The following is a 24,612-nucleotide window of genomic DNA, read 5'->3' on the forward strand; positions in this document are numbered from 1 at the left end:
TATTGGAGGGGCTAAATGCTAATTATGAACTTTCTATTATTGCTTCCATCATAGCTTCATTAAATGGGTAGCATCATGAAAGTGCATACAAGGCAATTCTAAAATGTATCTTAGCGGAAAATTCACCTAAGTAGTAATCTTTTCGATGTATTCTGATATAATATTTTGTCATGACGATGACTTATAACTTTCGAATCTTAATTTAAAGTTGTATCTGTCTGCACCAACCGACTTCACACACACATATAATATATATATATATATATATGTTTGAACGCAAATTCATTTACCACTACTTTGTTACAAGAACCCAAACCCCAAAAAAGGGTGCAGATGGCTAGCGGAAGAACAAGGGTTTGTGCTGATTAAACTTTCACCAAAATTACCCCTTCGCAATTTCCGTCATCACTTTATTTTGCATCCCAAATTTCGTTTGTTATTCTTCCTTTGGGACAAGAAAAGGTCAGTGTCATCTCATCTGTCATGTGCTTAGGCCTCGGAGCATTTTGCCTCCAAAATAAACATGGCAAAACACAATTTCACCTCCACAAATAAAATAAACGTAGCATTTCTGTGAATTTAATTAGGCCTGAAAATATACATTATTATTAGAAATAAAGAGAATCAGCTGGCTAATCCACAATCTACAAAGGGTAAAAGACAGTATGTGTTTTTTCATATTACAATAGTCAATGGGAACTGGCAGACAGGTTCTCCTTTTATGCCACTTCACTTATTGATGACGTGTCATATCCTAGCTGGACATTACCACCCTGTCAACCTTTTTAATTAAACCTCTCCCTCACTTTAGTGTCACGTGATCCCTGTCTCGAACCACCGCCCCTACCTGATGATCTGTCTCTCGAACCTAATACTTTACCTGCCATGTAGGCTCGGACAACCGTTTATACCCGAACCTACCCCAAAAAGAAACAAAACCAAAAACAGTAAACAATCAATAAAAAACCAAAAACAAACTAATAAAACCATACATTCACCGATTCACGCTCTTTGTCGATGCCAGTTTCATTCATCAGTTATTTAGAGCAAGGCGTCAATGCTCTGCATCTTCTCTAAGAAGCCAAAATCATGAAAAAGTAAAACCCACACAAACCCATCGAGAAGAGAAAGCAGAGAAGCAATAAAAAGAAAGAAGATTCAGAAGCAAGAATCAAACAACAAAAATAAGTCTTCTGTCTTTCTTTCTCTTTGATCTTTGCTTCTTTTACAAGCCAATCTTGTTTTCTTTTTATATATATTTCTCTTTCTATAATCTTTGATGCTGATCGTTTCGCCATTAAAAGTTCTCATGGTGTGTCCCACGAGAAACCGGTAGTCTTCTCTCACGTAAAAGCTACCTTCGCCAACCCAAAGCCTTCCCTTTTTGTCCTTATATAAACCATTCTTCAACTTCCCACCTCACTGCTTCACTTGAAAACCCGGTCTTTTTTGATCGATGGGTAAACAAGGAAGAATGAGAGTGGTTCCTTGTGCTCTGTTTTTAGTTGCTCTGTTTCAGTGTAGATTCTTGGCTTTTGCAATTTTAGACCCACTTGATTTTTTAGCTTTACAATCCATTAGAAAGTCTCTCAATGACTTGCCTGGCTCCAATTTTTTTGCTTCCTGGGATTTCACCTCCGATCCTTGTAACTTCGCCGGCGTTTACTGTGAATCCAATAAAGTGATAGCTGTTAATCTGGGTGATCCTCGTGCTGGTTCGCCGGGTTTAACTGGAAGGATAAACCCGGCCATTGGTAAACTGTCTGCTCTCGCCGAGTTATCTATCGTTCCGGGTCGGATCTATGGGTCGTTGCCGCAGTCAATCTCGCAATTGAAGGACCTTCGGTTTCTTGCAATCAGCCGGAATTTCATCTCTGGGGATATTCCGCCGACTCTTGGCCAATTGAGAAGCCTTAAAACGCTTGATCTTAGCTACAATCAGCTCACCGGAGAAATCCCTCGCTCCATCGGAACCTTGCCGGAGCTCACCAACGTTATTCTTTGCCACAACCACCTCTCTGGTTCGATCCCTCCGTTTCTCTCCCAAGTCCTAACCCGGCTGGACCTCAAACACAATGCTCTCACCGGGTCGCTCGCTCCAGACTCCCTCCCTCCTTCTCTCCAGTTCCTCTCTCTCTCCTGGAACCAGCTGACTGGGCCGGTGGACAGGCTTCTATCCGGGCTTGACCAGTTAAACTACCTAGACTTGAGTTTGAACCAGTTCACCGGTCCCATCCCGGGCCGGTTGTTTTCATTTCCTATTACAAACCTTCAGTTGGAAAGAAACTTGTTTTCTGGTCCAGTCCAACCGGCTGATCAAGTGACAATATCAACCATTGATCTGAGCCACAACAGACTGTCAGGTCAGATATCACCAATGTTCTCGACCGTACAGAATCTTTACTTGAATAACAACCGGTTCACTGGTGAGGTCCCGGCCAGCTTTGTGGACCGGTTATTATCCGCCAGCATACAAATACTTTATTTGCAGCATAACTATTTGACCGGTATCGAGATTAATCCGACGGCCGAGATTCCTGTAAGCAGTTCTCTATGTCTACAGTACAACTGCATGGTACCGCCCGTACAAACGCCGTGCCCATTGAAGGCTGGGGAACAGAAGACTAGGCCTACTGCCCAGTGTAACGAATGGAAAGGATAGATCGGTAATTTTGAGGATCATGTGAGGGGTACTTTTGAAAGAAAAGTTACAAAAATGGGAATTTAGATTCATTAATTTTGTGGGTAAATGGTGAAATAAGAGAGTTTGTTGATACATTAGAAATTGTAATTTGTAATTTTTATTTTGTTGTTTGTTATGACCATAATATATTAAATTAATACTATTAATTTTGGGTGACAAGGACCGTTTGGGATGGTTGTGAAATGGGTATGCCTTTAATAGCGTTTTATTTTTTTAATGCCCACATCTTTCTACCAAACAAAAACTTTTATTTACTTCATGTGCCTTTGAATTGTCCTTTTTGCATTTGGCGAACAGACCAGAATCAATATTTCAACATTATGATATTAAATTTTCTTCTTTCTCCATCAATGACTTATTACATTGCTGTGAGTCCAAATTAAAAATTCATTTTTTTTTAAATCGAAGAAGTCTTGCATTTGTAATACATTTTTTTACAACAAAAAAAAAGTTGTAATTTGATAATAAAAAAATTTGTGTGTTAAAATTTAAATATCAAATTTATTAAATATTATTTAACAATTAATTAATTAATTGAATTAAATTTTAAATTCATTTATATATATATATATATATTTTTCGACATGTGAAAACCCCTATGACATTAAGCAATATAACAACAGCCCACTCACTCATGTTTTTATAAACTTTATCTCTTTGTGAAGATTCCAATGCAATATTTTTAAGGGTTTTAACTTTTAATACCAAAACAAAATTCACAACATGAATCTCTTACCAGGTACCAGTAGATTATAAAATAAAATGCCTGATGCAATAGAATTGGTATGGTCACTTTGGAATTAGGACATTAGTATTAGCACGACAACTACAATGGTCACATGTTCCACAATTTGCTAGCCGTTTGATGTGAATATTATTGGTTAGGCCCATAAAGATGAAAGCAGTCATGATTTATCAGCGATTGGTCTCTTTTAAAACTGGGAGCCACACTTCCATGTTCCATATTTGGGGGATTTCCGTACCAAGAATTGGCCTTTCTTTGATGGGTAGCTGAGTTTGCTTTGTTTTAAGGTTTGATGGTATGCATTTGTTTCTTGTTTTCTTTTCTTTTTAGAAGGGACGTGTGGGGTAAAACTCATGCTTCTTTTGTTTTTGCAGCTTTCCATTTGCACGGGCCTGAGAATGGCAAAAAACAATACAATCATCTATCTACCCATAACTCATGAAAAATATCATCATTGCCATTGAGGCCAGCTTAGCTACACCAATGCACTAGTGTTTATCACACTCTTGGAGTTCTCCTTTTCACAAGCCCTATCATGAAAAATTCAAGGTTTGATTCAACACACTTAGCTATTTAATTCATCAATTAATAGAACGAGCAGATAGTGGTCCTAGTAGGTTAGTTCCCCTTAATAGTGAGAAAAAAGAATCAAAACCATCTCTTTCACCATTTTTATTTGCTTGGTTCCTTTGGCAATTGACAAATGAGAAAAAATAAGAGTAGGTGTGATTGAGACTCGAGTTAACATTATAATAATGGACAGTTTATGGGCACATGGAGCAGAGCAGATGTTAGTCTGTAAAACTCAAATTTTAACCTATTTGTTTTACAGGTTAGTTGGGGACGGTTCTGGTTGGCAATTGGCAAAAGCCAGAAAGGTTAACACACATTTTCCATGATGGATCTTTTTTGACACACTAATAAAGTCAAATGCTACCACCGTCTACTTCTCCCTTTCTGTTGTTGAATTTCTTATAATCAGAAATCTTGCAAATGATTTGGCCAAACAAGACCTAAAATTCTTTTTATTTGCCTTTTATGTGTTTTCATATGGATAATCTAACAAATAAAAGACATGGAAATACACAGTAAAGATTATACCATTAGGTAGATGCCGGACCATCACATTTACCCAAAAGTCAATCAGATAAAAAATCATAGACAATGACAGAATGCAAGTCTGAAAATTGGGTATATGGACTGTGGAGTTGTTGTTGAGATTTAAAAAAAAAATTGGGACAAAGATAATGTCCTGAATGGAGTGGAGGCCTTGAACTAGCTTCTCTCAGGAAATTTTGTCAACCTGATTAAATGGTGGCCCTCATAGCTGTTTTCTGGTGTAATTATCAAGTAAAGCAACTCTTTGATTATGTTATTATCCTCAATCTGCCTAAGTAGGGGCCCTTATTTCTTACATGTTCCCTCATCATTTTAAGGTCCCCTAATGATTTTCAACCCCGTAGCTTTTAAACAAAAATAGGGATACAGCTGAAACTGATGACCAATATCGATATGCCATTAAGACACAAAGAAATTGAGTACCCAGTGCTTGGTTGCTGCTCTCAAAAGTTACAATATTCTTGTTGCTTTCAATGAGAAAACACTCTTTTTCTACATGTGCAAGAAAAGAGCTTTCTAAAATTAAGCTTGCTAACACATACTCCTTAATCAGAAGATCGTTCAGTTTTGCAAGTAATGAAAAAAAAAAAAAAAGTTATACTAAAATAAAACTGAAGGGATTTTTTTTGCAGAGAGTGAAAATCCGCTTACTCTATCCAAAGTGTCTTCTTTCAACAGTCTACCTAAAACAGTAGAAGCAGACAACAGAAGAGATAATTTTTAAACTTGCATGTATATTAGGTATTGCTTTCTAGTAAGTGTTATACCTTTGGAGGGTGGGGGGGTGACTTTACATTATATTCAATAAATAAACTACGATGCTATGATGAAAGTATTGTTTTTATCAAATAGGTAAATTGTATACCAAGAAGGAATGATGAGGCATTATTTTCCAAGGAACTAAAAGTTAAACAACATGTGCCTATGTAATATGTGTGAGAGAAAAGAAAGTGAAGATTTTACGATACCCAAAGATAGGGTATGATGAGCACTATTTTGCAAGAACTTTAGTTTTTCTTTTAAAGAATGCCTTGATGATTTTGCCTGGTTTGATCCACTGTCCATGGTTACGTTTTCTGGCGTTCCCTATACACAGACCTGATTGGGATTCTTGAAAAAACAAAAAAGCATTTATTTTCCATTTTTTATGGCACCCAAAAATGTGGCGAATAGTAATAGTAGAAGTTAGTAGCCTGCCTTATGGAAAGAATACAAATCTGGTATCAACTTATCTTAGGGTTTTCTTTTTCTTTTTTTGTAAAACTTGGAAAAAGTAATACCAAATTCTTGTGATGAAAAAAGGATAAGTTTCCGAATATCTTAGATTCAATTCCCAAACCAATTTGAATGAGTGTATTGTTACATCAAAAGAAAAAAAAAAAAAAACTTTTTTCGGTAGAAAATTTCTTGGTTCTTGAATTGAATGAAGTGAATGGTTTTAATCTTTTAGATCATAAATTTAATGATGGAAAAAAGATTGGATAAAATTTTAGTACTAACAAAAAAACTTAAATGGGCCTGAAAGCTGGAACCCATTTGCATTACTAAGGTACATTTTTGCCGTTTCTTTGCAAAAGGTGCTTGGCATATAAGGCCCACCACATATTGTTTGTTCATTGAGGCCGAGAGATATATCCACATGAATCCAAACAAATATTCGTTTCTTCCTCGACAAAACCTCAAGAAATTGAGAGGGGCAGGCGTCTCTTGCAGGCTTTACACCTTTAACCAACAAACACTAACAGCTAGCATTCAACGGACATACATACAATATGGTTCCACCTTCTGCTTTCTTTTTCTCTTTTTCTTGGCTTCATTGGTGTAGTTGAAAAGCATTAGTTACCACGAAAGTTCATTTGTTGAAAGAATTCTACAAAGCACAAATATGTCATCATCATCACAAACTTACTTCTGATCGAAACTATAATGTAATGATTCTTGTTTCCACATTGCAGAACGAGCTCGTTGCATTCATTAACTTGTTCTCAAGGAATATACATCAGAGTGGGAAAAAGATGAAAGAGACCAATCCACCACGCAGCACGATCTTCGTGCAGAATCAAGGAAGAAAAACAGAGAGGGTTTGGATGAAGCATAGATAAAACTTACATAGAGAGTTGTATTGTTTATTTACGTACAGCTAAAAATTTGAATACATGGAAGTGCATTTCATGTTGTTAAACAATTACACCTTTTTCAATACTGCAAAATAAACCATAGTTGCTATTTAAAACAACATACAGTTAACAATAACATATATATAGTATGATTATAGCTTACGGATGATACAGGTGGCCTTCAATAGTAATATCGCCTCCGGATTCTCTTCTTGCTCACAGAAGCTGGTGCTTGTCCATTATCAGGGAATTCCCACTTAACCACATCCCCATCCCAAGAAGAGCTGACCAGCATGGGGTAGTGTGGGTGCCAACTACAGTCTCTTACTGGTGAGGTATGGTGCTTCAGTACTGCAACTTGGGCTCCCGTTGCCTATAAGGTATAACCATGTTATTACTCTCAATAAAAGAGAATTTTCTAGTATAGTACTGCTCACACATTTTTGCTATTCATGCAATGGCTTAACACATTATGCTGCAGTCTTTAATTTACATTCATTTGCCAGCATAATCACTGCATGGCATCTTTATCATATGGCAATAGGCATTTTTGTAAAATACACAATTACACCTTTTTTCTTTTTTGTAACTCAAGATAGTGCACATTGGAACTATAGCTGATCGGCATAAAACTCCGGGTAACAAATTGAATCCAACACAGAGCATCTTAGTCTTATATCTACACAATATGTCAATGCTGCATGCATTAGCGACTCTAAATGCAAAGCTATACGAAAAGCATACCAGATTTGGTTACTTACCACATCATAAATATAAACCCGAGAATCATGAGATCCAGTGTAAATGTACTTCTGACCCGTGCTGCAATAACAGATTCAAGAAATTGATGACATGTTAATAAATGCTTTATCCCAGAGCCAACAGTGAGATAAAGAAAAATATCTCGTTAACTGAGAAAAGAATTTAAACACCACTTATTCCTAAGTTGATTCGACAAAGTATTTGACTAATACCAAGCAAACAGCTTTCTATCATTCAAATAATCACCCAAGTTTCGGCTAAAGATAAGGAAATACAGTAACACTCACCTGTATTCTGGGGAAAAGTAACAGCGAATAAGAGTCCGCAAGACTGAGTGACCCTTATAAGTAGCCACTGATTGGTCACATGGGTGTTTCAAATCTCTAGCCTGTGGTGGGTAGTCCATCCATCTGTAATCCCATTCATAATTCCTAAAACCTAAATTGCTGCAATAACATAAAAAAAATGTCTTTAACTTAAGCTGTCTATTAAGCATTTTCAATCTAGAACGATGTTAAATAAAGCACCAATTGTTGGCTCCCACAAACTCAATCCATTGTATTTAAACTGGACATTGCTTTAACCAAAATCAATCTAGTAAATTGAATTCAAAATCCTAACTATTCTTATGATCAAACTACCACTGAAATTCAAACTGACAGTAAATTAAGTTCTGTTAAATAGGATGAAACTTACATACTCATGTAGAGAAAATCTACACTATGTTGCAGTTTCTACTATCATGAAATTAAAGAAAACTTGCAACAGCACCGCGGGAAGCCAGAAAATAAGCATACCAAGTGGTATTGGAGGACATTTTTCTGATATCCCAAAGCTTGATAGTCTGATCTTTACCATTTGATATGAAATAACGACCATCTCCACGACTGTCAAGATATGTTATACCTTCCATGTGTCCCATCAAGATCCCTGCTGGCTTATCTTTTGCGATGAAGCAACGTCTATCCCACACCTAAACAAAATTAAATATTATTGTCCATTGCTTAATCAAAAGTGAAAATAAAGCATATTTACAATCCCACATTTTCAGTAATGTGTTCAGGCTTTTTCTAAAAGGTACCTTCGAATGGTGTTGTCTTTGACTTTTAGTGTTAGTGAATGTGTGGTTACTAAAATACAGAAAGAAAGCAACAAACTCGTTGCAACTAGCCAAAACCTTTTCAAACTATTATGAACTAAACAACCAGATAAAAAATAATGGCCTTGGAAAGGTATTATACTTCTGGTGAAATTCACAATAAAAAGAATATAATAAAAGTATTTAAGAAACAAGGATGATAACATCTAAACATACTATGCATAAGAAGACTTGAATTTACCTTGCAGAGATTATCATCACTCCCAGAATATATCAAATTGCCACTTTCATCAGCAAAGGTTACTGTGTTAACATCAGCCTGCAAGATGAAACACAAATCAACTTCAGGACCCCTGAAATTATAGATCCATATATGGAAAATAGTCACCACATTACATGTAATCTTTCTACATTAAAGTGGGAAACAAGGTCAAGTGAATTAAACGACAGCAATCCAAAACAAAGCATTATACTTAGTGAGTGGATCTTACAAACACACATCGGTTCCTAGGATATTCAGTCCCTTGATTATCCTATTCATGCAACATCCATGCACTTTAATGCCGATATAGACAAGACAAGAACTTTTGAGACATTATAAAGGAAGGACAAATATCTAAGGCAACAGTTCAGACTCTAAATTGCATCTGTTTAACTTAGATACAGCCACAAGCGGGCAGAGGCATCCAATACAAGAGAAAAATAATTACATTTTATTACATGGGATAAAATAGTATCAATTCTCTATATAAATATTATTCTCAAGGAAGCCAAATGTTTCAACTTCCAGTCATTTTATTATTAGTCATATCTAAACAAATTCAGGTTACTTGACGACAAGGACTTCAATTATAAGCATAGTAGCAAACATAATCTTTAAAAGTAGTGAGACACAATCACTTAACAGTGGTTGATAGGGCTAAGCTGGTACATAGATTAGTCTCTAGTTATTTAAGAAACAGTTTCAGACATAAACCAGCCAGTATAAAACTGCTATAGGTAAAAATCAACAATATTCAAGAAATAAAATAATCATAAAACGACATGCTTATCATATCAAGAATACACTAACAGTGAACCCACCGTGTGAGACACAATTCGAAGGGAAAGCTTGTTTGCCTCAAGATCATAAACATATATTGAGTCATCACTGCTTCCAGCAACAAGTTCTCGTCCGTCAGTTGAAAATTTCACAGAGAATATTCCAAAAGAATAACATCCATCATTAGCAGCAGAAAAGTCCAATCCTTCATGGATCTCCTGCAAAACATTAGAACTGTGACCAAAAAGATTGTCGGGAAAAATAATGCTTGGATGAATATACAAAGACATCCTCGATCAACATATTTCATGTTGTTCAACCTCCAACCACAAATACTACCCTCAAAAATATGATCATTCTAGTTAATCTATTCATTTTCACCTTTTAAAGATATACATATATCTAATAGTCAGGTTGGATGTTATCATCTTAAACAATTATCTTCCTGACCCAGAAGTTTCTGAAGTGTTTACCTAGGTCCTCACGGCCCAATTCAAGTCCTAAATTCTAACTATAGATGGGAACCAAGATCAGGTACCAAATATCTCTATTCTGCAAATTGAAGTTCTGTGAAAAGCTCCATGCTAATAAAATAATTTATTGGCATGGTCAGACTTTTAACACTGCTAATAACAAGTTTTAAAAGATGGTATTCATGACCAGAAGACAAACAGGTATTGCAAGAACTAAACTCCCAACCCCAATTATGGGCTTTAAGTTGCCAGCATGAGAGTTTTGTATGCGAAGCCAGTAAATAATTGCCACCCCAATTTCAAAGATTAAAAAGAAGAGCATTTTACCGTGATATTTGCAAGGGATTCTGTGGTAGCGTGCCCGACATTAACAATATGAACTATAGGTGACATGCTGGTATAAACCTGAAACAAAGGAATAGAAATTTGATTAAGATATCTGTGACAAACATGATATTTAAGCCCATTGAGAAACAAAGCTTTGAGTCACCAGATTCAAACAATATTAGTGTAATAAAAATGAAAATTAACATGTACGGAAACATTCATTCTCTATTTGGAGTTTGAAAGAAACTAATCCAAGTCAACATCCTTAATTTCATATCTTATAAATCATTAGAAAATGGTTTGCTTGAATAATGATGGTTGCTCTTCAATTTAAGAGTATTTTTCCATCTTTATTTCTTGATCTTTTAATCTTCCCCGTTATTTGCACTTTGTAGGACGACTTTAGGTCAGCAGACTATCAACCTAGTTATCAGTGCACAAAAACATTATACAAAAACTTGAACATTGAAGCAGACAGATGACCAGACAGTGAAGGCAGACACAGGTGCAAATACAGAGATGCAGACAAATCTATTATGTGGACTACAAGCTCTGAGCAGGCATTGGATTCATTCTTCAGCACAAGTTCATGAAACAATATCCTATATTTGTTCATTTTTAGTACACAAAACAAGGATCAGGACTCCAGAGAATAAAGTTCTGTCCAGTATTGTTTTGTCATGCCACATTGAGAGTAAGACCACAATATTCTGTATGATACACTAATGAGTTTGGCACTCAAAAGCTATCTGCTACTTCTTATCACCATGAATCCTTGTTTGTAAAGAAACCTAAAGTGCTATTAGAATCCTCAAAAGTTCAAGCAAAGGGTGACAAAGTGGGAGGCTTTTAATCTATTCAGCACTTGAAATGCATTATCTTAGCCACAATGATCCCTTTCATATTTTACTCCATAATATTCTGTCTCATAGAAGCAGCATTTTCAAAAAATTCAAGTTGACATGAAGGAAGACACTGAGCACATGTTAAAACTAGATAGGTGGAGTTTATTCCAGCAATAAATTCCCTTAGCATCAGAAATTTTGTTTAAAAAAATGACATGTAAAAGAAACACAATTGGAAATCATTAAGCGCTCTCTTACATTCAAATATAATTAACCATATCCAGCACAAACTCACAAGATAGCGCTGATCTGGAGAAAGGGATGTGTCAGTAACTGTCCATCGCAAACTTTTAGCAAGAATGTCCTTCTGAACTTTCCAGCCTCTATCCACATTGTATATCCTAATATGGCTTCCCTAAAACCAAATATTCACAATCAAATTAAATCAAACTTATTAGTACCTATAATCAAATCAATTCAATGTCAAGTCAATCTCACTCAGTCATAAGACAATGAACAAATACCTGAAACCCAGCAACAAAAAGAGAGCCATCAGCTGAAAATTGAGAAACATAGGCCCGGCTGGTCATCTGGTCCACAAGCCAAGGACCATTTACCGGTAAATATCTGCTAAGCATGTGACAGCAATCTGCTGATGAGAATCTTCCTCTTCCTGAATAATTACCTTCTCGACCAGCCAACATCTTCACTGGGGAAACAGGTGATTGCTGCTTTCCAGGCATGAGTTTACGCAATCGTTCATGAGGATTTGATCTGAGGTTTGTAAGCTGGGCAATCTCGTGGTCTACATTATGCAATGGTTTGTTGGACCTATTACTGCTGCCAGCTTCATTGGTGACATTACCACCATCAAACAACTCAGATTCTATCTCCAGCCTACTCATGGCATACCCCATTTCATCAATGGCAACCCCACTGGCAGTAACAAACATTTTTTAATATAAAAGCGCTGCTGATATTTTCGTATTACTAATACATATACATATCTGTTAAACCTTTATACCAAAGGACAAATTTTTTGGGTTCTTAACCTGTCAAACCTTAAAAAAAAAAAAAAAAAAAAAAAGAAATTGGGTATATGAAGAGTTTTAAAAAGCCAAAAAACAAAAAAGGGATTTGTGATAGACAAGCAAACTCATGATCAATAGTCAAGAAAACGAATTTCAGCACAGTTTGACCAATTTAAAGTCATTTTCATACCCAAAAAAAGGTGTAAGAAAACCCAAAACAACGAAAAGGTTTTTGCTTTTAATTCGCTAAAATCCACATATTTGTAAATCTACCACCATAAATTTAGTGATAACCATGATATTTAAAGCAAACCCAGTTCCGAATAGAAGCCAAAAGGTAAACTTTCTTCTTTAGTTACTCAGCATCTGTTATAATTATCGCCAAGTCAAATTGTTTGCACAGAATAGAATACTTACAAAACAAAAGCCTTATCCAAAGATTCGATCGTCAAACAAAAAGAAAACCCAAATTTACTTGAACACAAGTAACAACTAACAACAAAACTGAAAAAGAGTCAACCAAAGCTTACCTGTTTTTGTTCTGTTACAGAGTTCTGTAAGTCTTTATATCCTGCCGAGACTCAGTCAGACTAGGCGATTGCCAGTTATGTTATAGGGTTTGGGTTTGTTGATGATTTGAGTGGGTGCTATAAGTACCCCTAATCCCTATGCATGTTGACACGTGTCCTTTAATATCATTTTCTGGTGTTTCCTAAAACTGTATGTCCTTCAAGTTTTAACCTTGCAATTCATTTTTCTCGTACTAATATCATACCAATATCAATATACTAAAATAAATAAATATGATGGATTTAACTCCGATAAGATTATTGACATATGTAAATCAATTTAAATTTTTTTTTTTGTGGCAACCTCAAAGCCCGCAGTCACATTACTTGAATGATAATGACCACGCATACTTTTTTTTCTTCCTTGCCTGAAAGTAACTTCTCAATACTGTAACGTGCTACACACCTCCTTGCATTTTATGTTTTAAGGTATAAATTTATCCACTATAATTACATTTATGTGAATGATTTAAATTTTTCATCAATTTTTTAATTGGTATAATTTTATCCTTACATTTTTTATTTTAAAATAATTTTATTGTTACATTTTAAATTTTAAAATAATTAAAGAATATTCAATAAAATCATTAAAATCTGTTTTATAATTCAAAAGATACGACTTGGAAAAATATCAAGTCTAACTGAAAATATAATGATGCATTATATGTAGGAGAAAACGCTGTCATGAAATAAGAAAAAAATAATTTTTTATATTATGTGAAATTATATTTATTAAAAAATATATAAGAAAATAAATAAAATAAAATTTAAATTTAAGTTCATAATTATTTTTTACATGTCATATCATTTTTAGATTATATTTTTCAAACTATAAAACAGTTCCTAACAGAAATATTTATTGAATATTTTTAATTACTTTAAAATTTGAAATATGATGAAAAATTTACTCTAAAATTAAAATTTAATAATAAAATTATATTAATTAAAAGATTGATGATAAATTTAAATTACTTTCCTAAATAATAGTGGTAAATGTGTACTTTTATTTTTTTTTCTTTTAATTCTTTCTATATCTTGACAAAGTTGGATCATTTGATGGTTGGTACTTTTAACCAATGATAATAGTTAGAAAAAATTGTTTTTGTCTTTGAAAAGAACATGTAAAAATTTCGACCCGACCCGGTATCTCCGCCAATAGCATTTGCAAGGGTAAATGTAAGATCGGAGGATTTTCGGTTTTTAACGTTAGCCATCAAATCCCAAGCCATTGCATCCCCATCCGTTTCGATCTTGGAATCGTCCTGTTCACTAAAACCCTCCTTAAAACCTAAAAGTAAAACCATGTCTCCATTACTATCCCAATGAAGCGCGTGTTCAAAATCTCGGACGGAGCAGCCCAATCAGAGGTGCTACCAAATCTCCACAGGCACCCGTCAAAACGCAAAATCCCACTTTTTTTACTCTTCCAAAATCCTCTCTTTACAGATTTTATGGCGACTCTGGCGCCCCGACCAACCACTCTCCGCTGCCCTGTAAGTTTTCCAGCAACATTATCGACTCGTTCATTGAAAAGCTTTCTCAGGGGATCCCCCGAACGATCCCAAAGAAGAGCTGACCCCGAAAGTGGTTAAGTTGAGAGATGAATTGGTAAAGAGTGTTGATTGTTTAGGGGAAGTAATCAAGGTTTTGGATGGGAAAGGTGATTTTTTACTTGGGAGTTTTGAATATCAGGATACTGTGCCTGTGCATACCAAAAAACCAATGACCGTTTTTTTTCCTAGTTATTGAAAATTTTGAATTCTTGGCCTAAGTTGGCCGTGGAGGTATGAATTTCTATTTTTCCTCCTTTTAACTGAAAATTCATTTGTTTGAATTTAGAACGAAATCTATCTAGGTTTATGTTTTTTGTGGGTTTTGTTTTAGTGCTTAGTTGGGGGGTGTTTCGGAGCTCCAGTGTGGACATTGGTATATATTGGATTTTGTTTTCATATTAGACTGTTTCTTCAGGTGTTTAATTGGAGGAGAAAAAAGGCAGAACAAAGCTATCCCATGACAGCGGAAGAATATGCTAGTGGTATCAGCATGTTTGGTAGGATTAAGAATGTAGATCTTGCACTTGAGCTCTTTGCTGAGGCTGCTAGTAAGCAGCTCAAGACAACATCTACTTACAATGCGTTAATGAGTGCCTATAAGCATAATGGTGTGGCTGACAAATGTCAACCAGTGTCTCGGGATTTTAAAAGGGAAAAGAGTTGTAGTCCTTCGATTGTAACATATAACATTCTTATATCAGTCTTTGGTCGTTTGATGCTAATAGATCACATGGAGGCAACATTCCTAGAGGTTCAAAATTTAAACCTCGTCCCTAATGTAAGTACCTATAACAATTTAATTGCTTCATATGTGACCGCTTGGATGTGGGATAGCATGGAAAGAACTTTTCATTTGATGAAGGCTGGACCCATTAAGCCAGATATTAACACTCACTTGCTGATGCTTCGAGGATATGCACGCTTGGGGAAATTGGATAGGATGGAAGACATACCAAATGATAAAACATCACGTTGATGACAAGGAAATGCCATTGATTAGAGCCATGATATGTGCATATTGTAGGAGTTCTGTCAAGGATAGGACTAAAAAGGTTGAGGAACTGTTAAGGCTAATTCCAGAGAATGAATACAGGCCTTGGTTGAATGTGTTGCTGATTAGACTTCATGCTCAGGAGAATCATTTAGAGAGCATGGAGAACTTGATTAATAAGGCCTTTGAGCAGAAGACATCTGTATTCACAATACACTTGATGCGTTGCATTATCACAACTTATTTCCGATACAATGATGTGGACAAACTGGCAAATTTTGTAAAGCGTGCAGAATGTGCTGTATGGAGAATATGCAAATCCTTGTACCACTGCAAAATGTTCATGTATGGATCACAGAAGCACTTGGAAGAAATGGAGAATGTCCTTAACGAAATGGATAATGTCAACTTGGATCACACACAAAAGACACTTTTGGTATTATACAAGGCATACTCAATGTGTGCTACCAGACGTAAGGTTGAGCAAGTAGGTGGGATTCATATGCAAACGTGGCTATAGGATTCCTTTTGAACCATATATATCATAAACCTTTTGTAGCAATATTCCAGCAGAAGTTGCAAGAATCATTTAGCCAATGAGCATTTGTGGCTCATTATGATCACAACACTGAATAGAGATTTCAAATTACCCATAGGTATGCATCTTGTCTCAGTATAGGTCTTGATTGACATTCTCTCCCAATTGATAGGTGTTTCATGAAATGTGTCAAATAGGAAAGGATACATTGTGTAATTAAGCCATAATAAGTTATTTGATAATTGCTAGATACCTAGAAGAATTAGTAATCAATTGTTTGTTGATTGGCAACAGATTATTTCTGTGACCTAGCAGTTTATCGTCTCCCTGTCCTACAATTTATACTAACTTAACCTGGCTAGTGGTATCTTTATTATGAATTTAAGCTATAGAAATACCTGTATTGTGAAACTTAATCTCACAGCCAAATTCCTTAAATTGCAATTTCAGGAACTTACTTCTTCATACCGATGAAAGATTAGTTAACTTGCTAGGGATTAGATGCAATCTGAAAATCATTGCAAGTCTATTAGCAAGATGCTACTTGAAAATAATTCTGAATTCCTAAACCCTGGGTATTATTTTTTCTATATTATGATTAGAAATTAGAAATTATGCATTTTGTCTGATGCACACATGTACTTGCTTATTCTTCAAACTAAATGAAGATATTCAATTTGGTTTGTGTTTATTCTTATGGTTTTGTACTGCAATTGACTGGCTGTCCATGTAATTGCAGAAAGTGCTTACATTATTTGATGGGCTGAGACTATCCTTAAGCTGATTGCAGCAGAAGGGGAATAAAATTCACTGCCTTCGGACAAACGTGACTAATTTTTGTACAATCATAGGAGTTAGAAAGGATATAACTTCACCTTAAATTCAAGGAGTGATAATGTGTTGGCAATTTGATTCTTTGGTGGCATCTAAGGTTCAATCTTGGCAGTCATAATTCGATTTATATTTAATGGGATGATCTTAGTTTACTCGATTAGTGTAGCTATGTTCTCAGTCAATTTTCTCAAATACCCTAGCTGTTTCTAGATGTTAGAGATGTAAAAGTATTATCCTAGCATTATAGACAGCAAAGAGCTGATTTTGGGGCTACAAATCCAGTTTTGCTATTTGGACTTCCAGTGATTCTGGAACTTTGATTCAAGCTTTACCGAGACCCGAAATCCGGGGTTCTTTGCATTCAAATAAAAGTTCTTATTTGGGGAAGGTGGTATTCAAACCCTACCAATTAGTATTAATCTAGTTTATAGGGTAACCACCCGACGGGTTAATAGTATCATTTTCATGGGTATTAGTTTTTCCTACACCAAATAGTGATAACCTGCTGAGTTAGTTCTCACCTTTTTTATGACCCGAGGTTGGTAGTAACAACTTTTTCTCCCTATAAAATTAAAGGAAGATCCTAAACCACCCAAAATTTGAATATTCCTGTGAGTTATATGGAGTTCGTACTCGTGAAGAGTTTGGATTTTGTAATCATATTTTGGCCATGTTTAGATGGGATTTTGGGTTTGTGATTCCCTGGCTATCAGTACAAATATTTTACGCACAAATTTTATAAAGAGCTTGTCCTTACAATCGGTTCCAGTTTTGCTGTCGAATGACCGTCGGCTCTTGGAAAAACCAGTTGAACTAAACCCCTCGGGTTCAATCAAGATTCAGCTATGGGCTGTTTGTAGCTATAAAAATAATATGTACCCTAAACATGTTTTCCTACTGTAGGGAACCACATTCCCTGGTACTAACCCCACTTTGCTTCCCAGCTTTTTACACCCTGTGAAAAAAATTTTTTAAAAAAAGTAGTCGAAATTCGATTGAAGTTTGAACTACGTCGGAAGCAAAGCTGAGAACAAACTGAAAATTTGTACTGTAACAATACTGGAAACATGTAGAAAACATGTTTGAGAAGGAAGAAACAGGTTAATAGAATATACTCAAAACCCCTCCTGCCCAAAGTTTTGCTTCACATTCATTTTTCAACATTTTATGCTACCCCTATATTGTTTTTCTCATGTTTTTTCCCTTCAAATATTCCACTCTATATTTTACTACTAAAACTTCCTGTTCAAAGCCCATGATTCTTTGGAAATAATAGTTGTAGTATTAGTTATAAATATCAAATAATTGCTTAACAGTGGTGGGTTGTTGGAATGAAGAGGAAGAAGAGGACCCACCTTCAAAAAGAAGAAAAAAAACAAACCTAAAGAGGAAATTAAAAATAAATTCCGCTGTTGCTTGACGTAACCACTTCAAAACAAAAATCTTTGTTAAATGCTTTTGTCTTTCATGTTTGTTGGATTGATGTAATCTTTTCCATTCTTTATTATTCTCCACTAGTATTTTTTTCTTGGACAAAAGAAAAAATCTCTGCTCTGGAAAATTCAATTTTTGGCATGTGAAGTAAACTACTCCCATTTGATGAATAAAAAAAAAACTTTGCACTCCACATATTTTTGGGCTTCTATGGGAATATTATTTACCTTATAAATTTAGAATGCCAAAAACGAAAATGGATTTTGATTGGAGGAAAAAGAATTTTAATTTTCCTTTATTAGGAGTATTTTTGGAATTGGACAATGATTAAAAACTGAAACTTCACCCTTTGGCCTTATGGAAACTTCAAAAAAAAAGTTTTAAGAAGTGTTTTTTCCTCAGTGGCTGCTAACCTATCGCATTCGCATCGCTTTTTCCACCACGTGTTTTTTTATTTTTTTTTTTGTATACGGCAATATTTTCCATAACCATTTTCAGGCTTTTTCTTGTATTTTCTCATGTTTTTTCTTGTCTTTCCAATTTACCTATTTCTTTTTCACTCAAATGTAATTTGAGATTAAAAATTTGTTAAATGATGAATTAATGCTAAATGTCAAATTTTTAATGGAATACAATGGTCCCTCATGTTGATCGAGTTGAAGTGTAGAGAGTAATCAAGTTAGTATGAAGCAAAAAAAAAATAATAAAAAAAAAAAGGATGAATTTTGGGTATAGAGGATAGATTAGTGTGAATGAGGCAAAGCTTCAAGTCGGCAAGTTATATTAAAAAAATGGAAGTAGAATAGTTTGAGGCAACTGACCAAAGTAGATTAAGGATTTTGTCCCTAATTGTGATTAAATAAAAAGGCAATTTGTAGACAATGAGTCCATGGTGTCGTATTAGAGAATATTTTCCAAAGACATAAACAGCTAATATACAATGCGACAGCTTCATAATAAGACAATGAAAAAAAAAATACATAAATTCATTGGCCATTGGTAATCTAAACAAGAAAGGTAAAAAAAAAAAACAAAACTTAAAATAATGGCAAAAAATAAAAGAGGGTCAATATTTTGGTGATTGGAAGATGCAAAAACTAAGCATATATTGTAAGCAAAGGCCTAGAAAGTCAATTAAAGACAGGGTTCCATGTCCTTATCCGAGCTTTAGCTTTTCCTACCACTTTGCCCGTTAAACCCTTCAAAGCAATCCAACACAACAGCATGAAAATTTAAAGAAAAAAATAATCTATAGTGGTCCCTTAGAGTACTTCCAAAATTCCCAACCACTGTTTGAAGATTTCCCTTTCTCTACCTATAAAAAAAAAACCAATTTCTCTTTATATTTGGACATTTATCCCAAACTCCAAACGGAAACCCATCTACGAGCTGACAAAGATGCCCCCCCGGGGAAAAAAAAATCAATCAAAAACGTTGTGGAAAGATGGCGAAACCCACGATTTGGACTTGTAATCCAATAATTTATCTTTTTTTTTTTTAATTTATGGTTCCAAAATGTTATTGATTGGCTGGGGTTTGGTTTGAGTGACAGAAAACGCTTCGCCTATGTGGTCCTCCGTCTTTGCCGCACGCCATCGCCCGTCTTCGTTCACGGTTTCATTACGTTCAAGTTTTGGCCTTTGAACTTTGAAGCAAACAACAAATTTGAGATTTAAATCCTTTAGTGGAAACAGCTACCAAACTGGCATTCAACCAAGTTACCACCAAAAATCATTCAATTTTATAGGGTTCTGAAAGTTGGCCACTAACCTTTGACCTGGTAAACAACTAAACAAGTATCCACCCGTTAAGAAATTTAACGATTAAAAAAGGCCAAACCCTGGAATATTAAGAAAAAACATATTCAATATATGGACAAAAGAATCAGACTGTTAAGTACTTCACCATCAGGTTGGAATTATCAAAAGAAAAGAGTATTTTGGCATTCCTAGCAGATAGACTTGCTTATCTGAATCCTACCGCTGGTTTGTCTCATCCGTTGGAAACCAACTGCAAGTGCTTATTGAATAACCTCAGCATTCCAATGTCACGTTTTGATTTCTATAGATTAAGATTTGCCTCTTCATAACAAGGAAAGTAGCGTACAACGCAGAAAAACAACACAAACCATTGGCTGCTCAAGAGATGTTGATACCCAAGTGGCACAGACAGAACAAAATCTTTATATTGGCTTCAGAACAAAGTATAACATACAAGTTCATAACAAGAGGATATATTCCTTTCCTTGCAATGAAATTAGTGTTTAACAATTACCAATTGCTAAAACCAATTAATAAAAACACCAAACATTACCCCATACACTTCTCTCTTCCCGTTATTTGCGGCCGAAAGCTGACGAGGGTAAGCCTTTTATATCCGGTGGCTAGCGAATGTATGAATTTCATAAACAAGTTCCTATCCTTGGAAGTTTGGAACCACTGAAACAGGCCTTCTAACAAGAATATCTTTATCCACCAAAAAACCCTTAGGAATTCGTCTTCAGAGTGAGAACAGCCAGTCCCCATAGGTGAAGAACTTCTTCACCACCACAAAAGGTAATACAATAAGAAGTAACAACACTACACAAGTTTATAAACTACACACCATCACTTCGAAAGGGAAAAAAAAAAAAAAAGAGTGAATTGTCAAGCTTTGTTATGTATGCCGCCTGTTGTTAAGGTTAGGTAGACTATTAACAGTTAGAATTCACAAAGTTCTTTATCTCCTCCATGAGGCAATAGAAATGATCGTTATTCGGCAAGAAGTAGAACCCAATTGTGGCCTTCTCGAGGAAAAGAAGTTTCACTCCTTGACCAGATTTTCTAAGGCCTTCAACGTATGCCAATTGCCAATCTTGAATGAGATCCAAACCAGCCACAACAACAAGACTTTTGGGAAACTTGAGTCCTTCAAGGCTTCTGCCCCTGGGGCCAAATGGATTACAAGCCGGATGGTCTCTATCTTCCCCTTCTGGTAGATAAGCTCTCCAATACCAATCACGGTCATGCAGTGTGACAAAATACTTCCCATCCAATCTCTTTTCTGATTCCGTTCTCCTCTGCCCAGCAAACATTGGATGCAGAAGAATGTTACCTAATACCTCAGTATCAGCTTCTGCTGCTCTCACGGCTACATGGTGAGCTATATTTCCACCAGAACTATCTCCAGCCAAGTAGACATAGACTTTAGAATCCTTTCCACTTTGAAAACAAGTTTTTGATTTAACCCACTTAAGAGCTGCCCAACCATCATCATATGCACAAGGATATCTATGTTCAGGTGATCGCCGATAATTTACAGACACCACAACAGCTTTACAAATGCTAACAAGGCGGCGACAAAAGGTGTCGTAGATAGCACTATTGGCAGAGGAATGAGTGAAGCTTCCACCGTGGAAGAAAACTATGACTGGAACAACCTCAGTGGTGCTCAAAGGTTTTTCAAGGTCCATAATGCTCCATTGAGCCTCATTCTGAGCAGATGGCAGATAAACCCTGTTAAGAAGACCGGTGGCTCGATCCACGTGATCAAAGGAGAAAACCCCATCAACTGGATTCATATTGGCATGGACTTTGCGGTCAAGGAACTCCGATAAATCTCTGTTAAAGGTTCCATCAGGACGGCGCAGTAGATTGTATGCTACCTTGAAATTGGAAATGAGGACCCATGTATTCAACGGAACAACCCTCTACAAGAACAGTAACATAAAATCCAAGCAATTAGAAGATTTGATCATCAATAATAATAATAATAATAATAATAAGCTCATAGACTCGACAACTGAGAAAAGACCGATCATACTGCAAAGCAGAGAAAAATATCACCCGGAAAACCCAGTCCCCACAGACCAGTAAGCAAATTGTGGGATGAGGAATTCAAACTTAGCATCGAAAACGCAAAAGAAGCAGTAGGGGCTAAAACACAACTTCAAAATCTTCAAATCAAAGTTGAATTCGAATCTTTCCTTGAATCAAATTATTCTTGAACATATCAGACTAGAACTTATAAGACAACAAACTCAATCCCAACATTAAAATTTTTTAAGAAAACAAAAGTAAATCAAAACAACCCCACAAATTATTCCGTCAAGAACAGCTCATAATTACACAAGAATTCGGTTAAAACCATCAATAACACTCCCCCCCCCCCCCCCCAACCCGGGAAAAAGGTCAAATCTTTAGAACCCAAGTTGAAAAAATGGAAAAAACTTCATTTGCTCGAAATGGAAGTCAAATATCCCATAACATCAACTTGCTGGAAATCAAAAACCGTTGAAAACAATCAAAGCCATCAGAACAAAATCACTATTTAATCTTCCAAAATAAAATGAAAGAAAATACCTTGGATTCATTGAGGTTGACTTCATTGCCACCAGCCATGGTTGAACAAACTAGACTCAAAAACCCCGAGAAGAAAAACAAAAAGGAAAAGGTTTAAAAGAAACCCCACAAAGGAAAAGAAACTAATCTTCACAAAGACAGCCTCATAATAACAAGAAACTAAAGTAAGAGTGTGTATGTGTATAGCCTCTCTCTTCTTCTGTTATCTGGTGCTTTGGGGTGTCTTTTCTTGTACTATAGTCTCCCCTTTTCTTTCTGATTGATTCCTCGTTATGAGTTTTTCTTTTTTTTTTTTTTGTGTGTTCAGAATAAGAAGAGACACTTCCTTTCTGAAACAAGGAACCACCAATAAGATATAAATAGAGAGGGAGAGAGAGAGAGAGAGAGATGGAAAGAGAAAAAGAAACTCTCACAGCCTTCCTCAAATAGAGAGGAAATAAGACAGAGAGAGAGAAAGCAAAGATATGTATATCTATGTTAAACAAAGTATATAAAATATAGAGAGAGAGAGAGAGAGGTAGGAGGAAACTGTTTTTCGAGAGTCAAAGGGTGGAGGTGAAGCGACGGAGGAGGACGGAGACCAAAGAGAAGACAAAGCGGCCGGCCGAACTACTGTTTACGTGGGTCCTATGTCCCTACCCGTTGGCCCTTCCCTTCCCATTTCTTTTCTTCTATAAACTAATTTCTTTTTTCTTTATTGTTTTTGTTATTGGTTTATTAATAATTTATTAGTTGAAACCCCTTTTTCTATTGTACTCCCATTTGCTGCCCAACATTTTCATTTTTGAATTCAACAATCTTTATCTGAATTTGAAAGTTGAAAACTTTTTAGATGTGGTTATGGCTACTGCCACTCCTTTTATTCTGGTTCCCATTTTTTTGACTAATCATTTATCTGTTTCTTTTCTTTTCGTTTCGTTTCTTTGAAAATAAGGAATTATGGATGCTTTTATGAACTAGTAATAACTGGAAAAGCCTTAATAAGATATCATATTGGAGTTCGATCCTAACTTTCTTCCTTTCTTTTAACGTAAGATTTTTCTCCTTTTGAAATTTAAAAAAAAAAAATTAGCACCTTAAAATTTTATTTAATTTTGTTTTGCATTGAAAATAAACTACATTAATCCATCTAAGGAATAAGTAAACGTAGGACGTGATTTAATATCTGTAACTAATTAAATATTTTTTAAATCCAAAAAAGACAAATTATTGTAAACCAATAAAGCGAAAAAAATATAATATTGTGTCATATCAAACGCATGCATATAAAAATTATTATATTATAATTTTTATTAGAATTTTTTTATTTTATTAAATTTATATATAATTTTTTTCAATTTTAAATTATATTATTTTTATTTATTATTTCTATATCATGTCATTTAAAATTATCAAACTCTAATAACAATATATAGAAAAAGAGGCAGTAATGTATATTATTGTATTTGTGATAGAAAAAACGAAAGGGTAATTTCACAATTCCGTTATATTCTTTTATTCCATAAAAATTTGGGCTTCAGGCTTGGATGATGAATACGATGTCACCGATATTTTTTAGAAAAATATGAAAAAAAAAAAGAAAAAGAAAATGCAAAGGACGCATTACTTCAGAGTTCGGACAGTTTCTGAAATTTTATTATTTTATTCTTTAAAAGACCGCTTCTGGAAATAGCCAAAACCTAGCCCTGGCAATAGCTGTACTGAACAGAAATTTTCGCATTGGCCAAAAAAAAAAAACAGAAATTTTCGCTAAAAACAAATCAAAGCAGACAAAAGTTTCCTGCGTGCGGCCGACGCCAAGGCACGTGGCGACAAAGGGTTCCATATCGACTCTTTTGCCCAAAAGCCTACCCGAAATCCCGAAGCTATCCTCTCCTCCCCATCAAAACCACGAAGCAGCCACTGAGAACGACACGTTATTTGTCCGATAGCGGAAAGCGCGTGACGGCATGTTTTTTGTCAGAACCTGCGAGAGGAAGGCTTTTTCTTTTTTTTTTTTTTTTTTGGGTTTTCTGCTTTCTGAGGTCATTAGTCATCTAACGTGGGCTTTGGATTTTGTCGTATTCAATGAGAGCGTGTATATCTATAA

General features: G+C 35.3%; 3 protein-coding genes and 1 pseudogene across 6 annotated transcripts; 2 read left to right on the forward strand and 2 right to left on the reverse strand.

The window, feature by feature from the left end:
• The first annotated feature begins 594 nt into the window (after window positions 1–594).
• On the forward strand, window positions 595–2,935 carry LOC111305147 (uncharacterized). The gene has a single exon (XM_022902392.2). The coding sequence runs from the start codon at window positions 1,457–1,459 to the stop codon at window positions 2,660–2,662; it is 1,206 nt and encodes a 401-aa protein (XP_022758127.2). The 5' UTR covers window positions 595–1,456; the 3' UTR covers window positions 2,663–2,935.
• A 3,715-nt stretch (window positions 2,936–6,650) lies between these two features.
• LOC111305140 (LEC14B protein-like) lies at window positions 6,651–13,002 on the reverse strand. 3 transcript variants are annotated; one of them, XM_022902375.2, is made up of 10 exons: window positions 12,795–13,002; window positions 11,758–12,130; window positions 11,529–11,648; window positions 10,389–10,466; window positions 9,630–9,806; window positions 8,788–8,865; window positions 8,245–8,420; window positions 7,735–7,893; window positions 7,447–7,507; window positions 6,651–7,058 (listed from the first exon to the last, which is right to left on the reverse strand). In XM_022902375.2, the coding sequence occupies exons 2-10, from the start codon at window positions 11,974–11,976 to the stop codon at window positions 6,867–6,869; spliced, it is 1,260 nt and encodes a 419-aa protein (XP_022758110.1). In that variant the 5' UTR covers window positions 11,977–12,130; window positions 12,795–13,002; the 3' UTR covers window positions 6,651–6,866. The 3 variants fall into 3 exon arrangements, with proteins under 3 accessions (XP_022758110.1, XP_022758109.1, XP_022758108.1); XM_022902374.2 differs by having other exon boundaries at window positions 11,758–12,169; window positions 12,795–12,933; XM_022902373.2 differs by lacking the exon at window positions 12,795–13,002 and having other exon boundaries at window positions 11,758–12,201.
• Window positions 13,003–13,968: 966 nt separating this feature from the next.
• Window positions 13,969–16,883, forward strand: LOC111305138 (pentatricopeptide repeat-containing protein At2g30780-like; annotated as a pseudogene). The gene is made up of 3 exons (XR_016331105.1): window positions 13,969–14,617; window positions 14,802–16,033; window positions 16,655–16,883. The product of XR_016331105.1 is annotated as a pentatricopeptide repeat-containing protein At2g30780-like (transcript).
• Window positions 16,884–20,343: 3,460 nt separating this feature from the next.
• Window positions 20,344–23,320, reverse strand: LOC111305148 (gibberellin receptor GID1B-like). The gene is made up of 2 exons (XM_022902393.2): window positions 22,524–23,320; window positions 20,344–21,871 (listed from the first exon to the last, which is right to left on the reverse strand). The coding sequence occupies exons 1-2, from the start codon at window positions 22,560–22,562 to the stop codon at window positions 20,876–20,878; spliced, it is 1,035 nt and encodes a 344-aa protein (XP_022758128.1). The 5' UTR covers window positions 22,563–23,320; the 3' UTR covers window positions 20,344–20,875.
• Window positions 23,321–24,612: the final 1,292 nt, after the last annotated feature.

This window comes from Durio zibethinus, chromosome 21 (genome assembly GCF_047325235.1).
Source record: "Durio zibethinus cultivar Kanyao isolate XHJ-2024 chromosome 21, ASM4732523v1, whole genome shotgun sequence".
Classification (NCBI taxonomy): Eukaryota; Viridiplantae; Streptophyta; class Magnoliopsida; order Malvales; family Malvaceae; genus Durio; species Durio zibethinus.

Excerpts from the sequence above, each read along its gene's own strand:
- LOC111305140 (XM_022902373.2), bottom strand. The coding sequence starts at position 12,186 with ATGTTTGTTACTGCCAGTGGGGTTGCCATTGATGAAATGGGGTATGCC. Across the intron at positions 9,807-10,388 it reads AATCCCTTGCAAATATCACG|GAGATCCATGAAGGATTGGA; the intron begins GTAAAATGCTCT and ends AATGTTTTGCAG. Across the intron at positions 7,894-8,244 it reads ATGTCCTCCAATACCACTTG|CAATTTAGGTTTTAGGAATT; the intron begins GTATGCTTATTT and ends ATGTTATTGCAG.
- LOC111305148 (XM_022902393.2), bottom strand. The coding sequence starts at position 22,562 with ATGGCTGGTGGCAATGAAGTCAACCTCAATGAATCCAAG. Across the intron at positions 21,872-22,523 it reads TCAACCTCAATGAATCCAAG|AGGGTTGTTCCGTTGAATAC; the intron begins GTATTTTCTTTC and ends CTGTTCTTGTAG.
- LOC111305147 (XM_022902392.2), top strand. The coding sequence starts at position 1,457 with ATGGGTAAACAAGGAAGAATGAGAGTGGTTCCTTGTGCTCTGTTTTTA.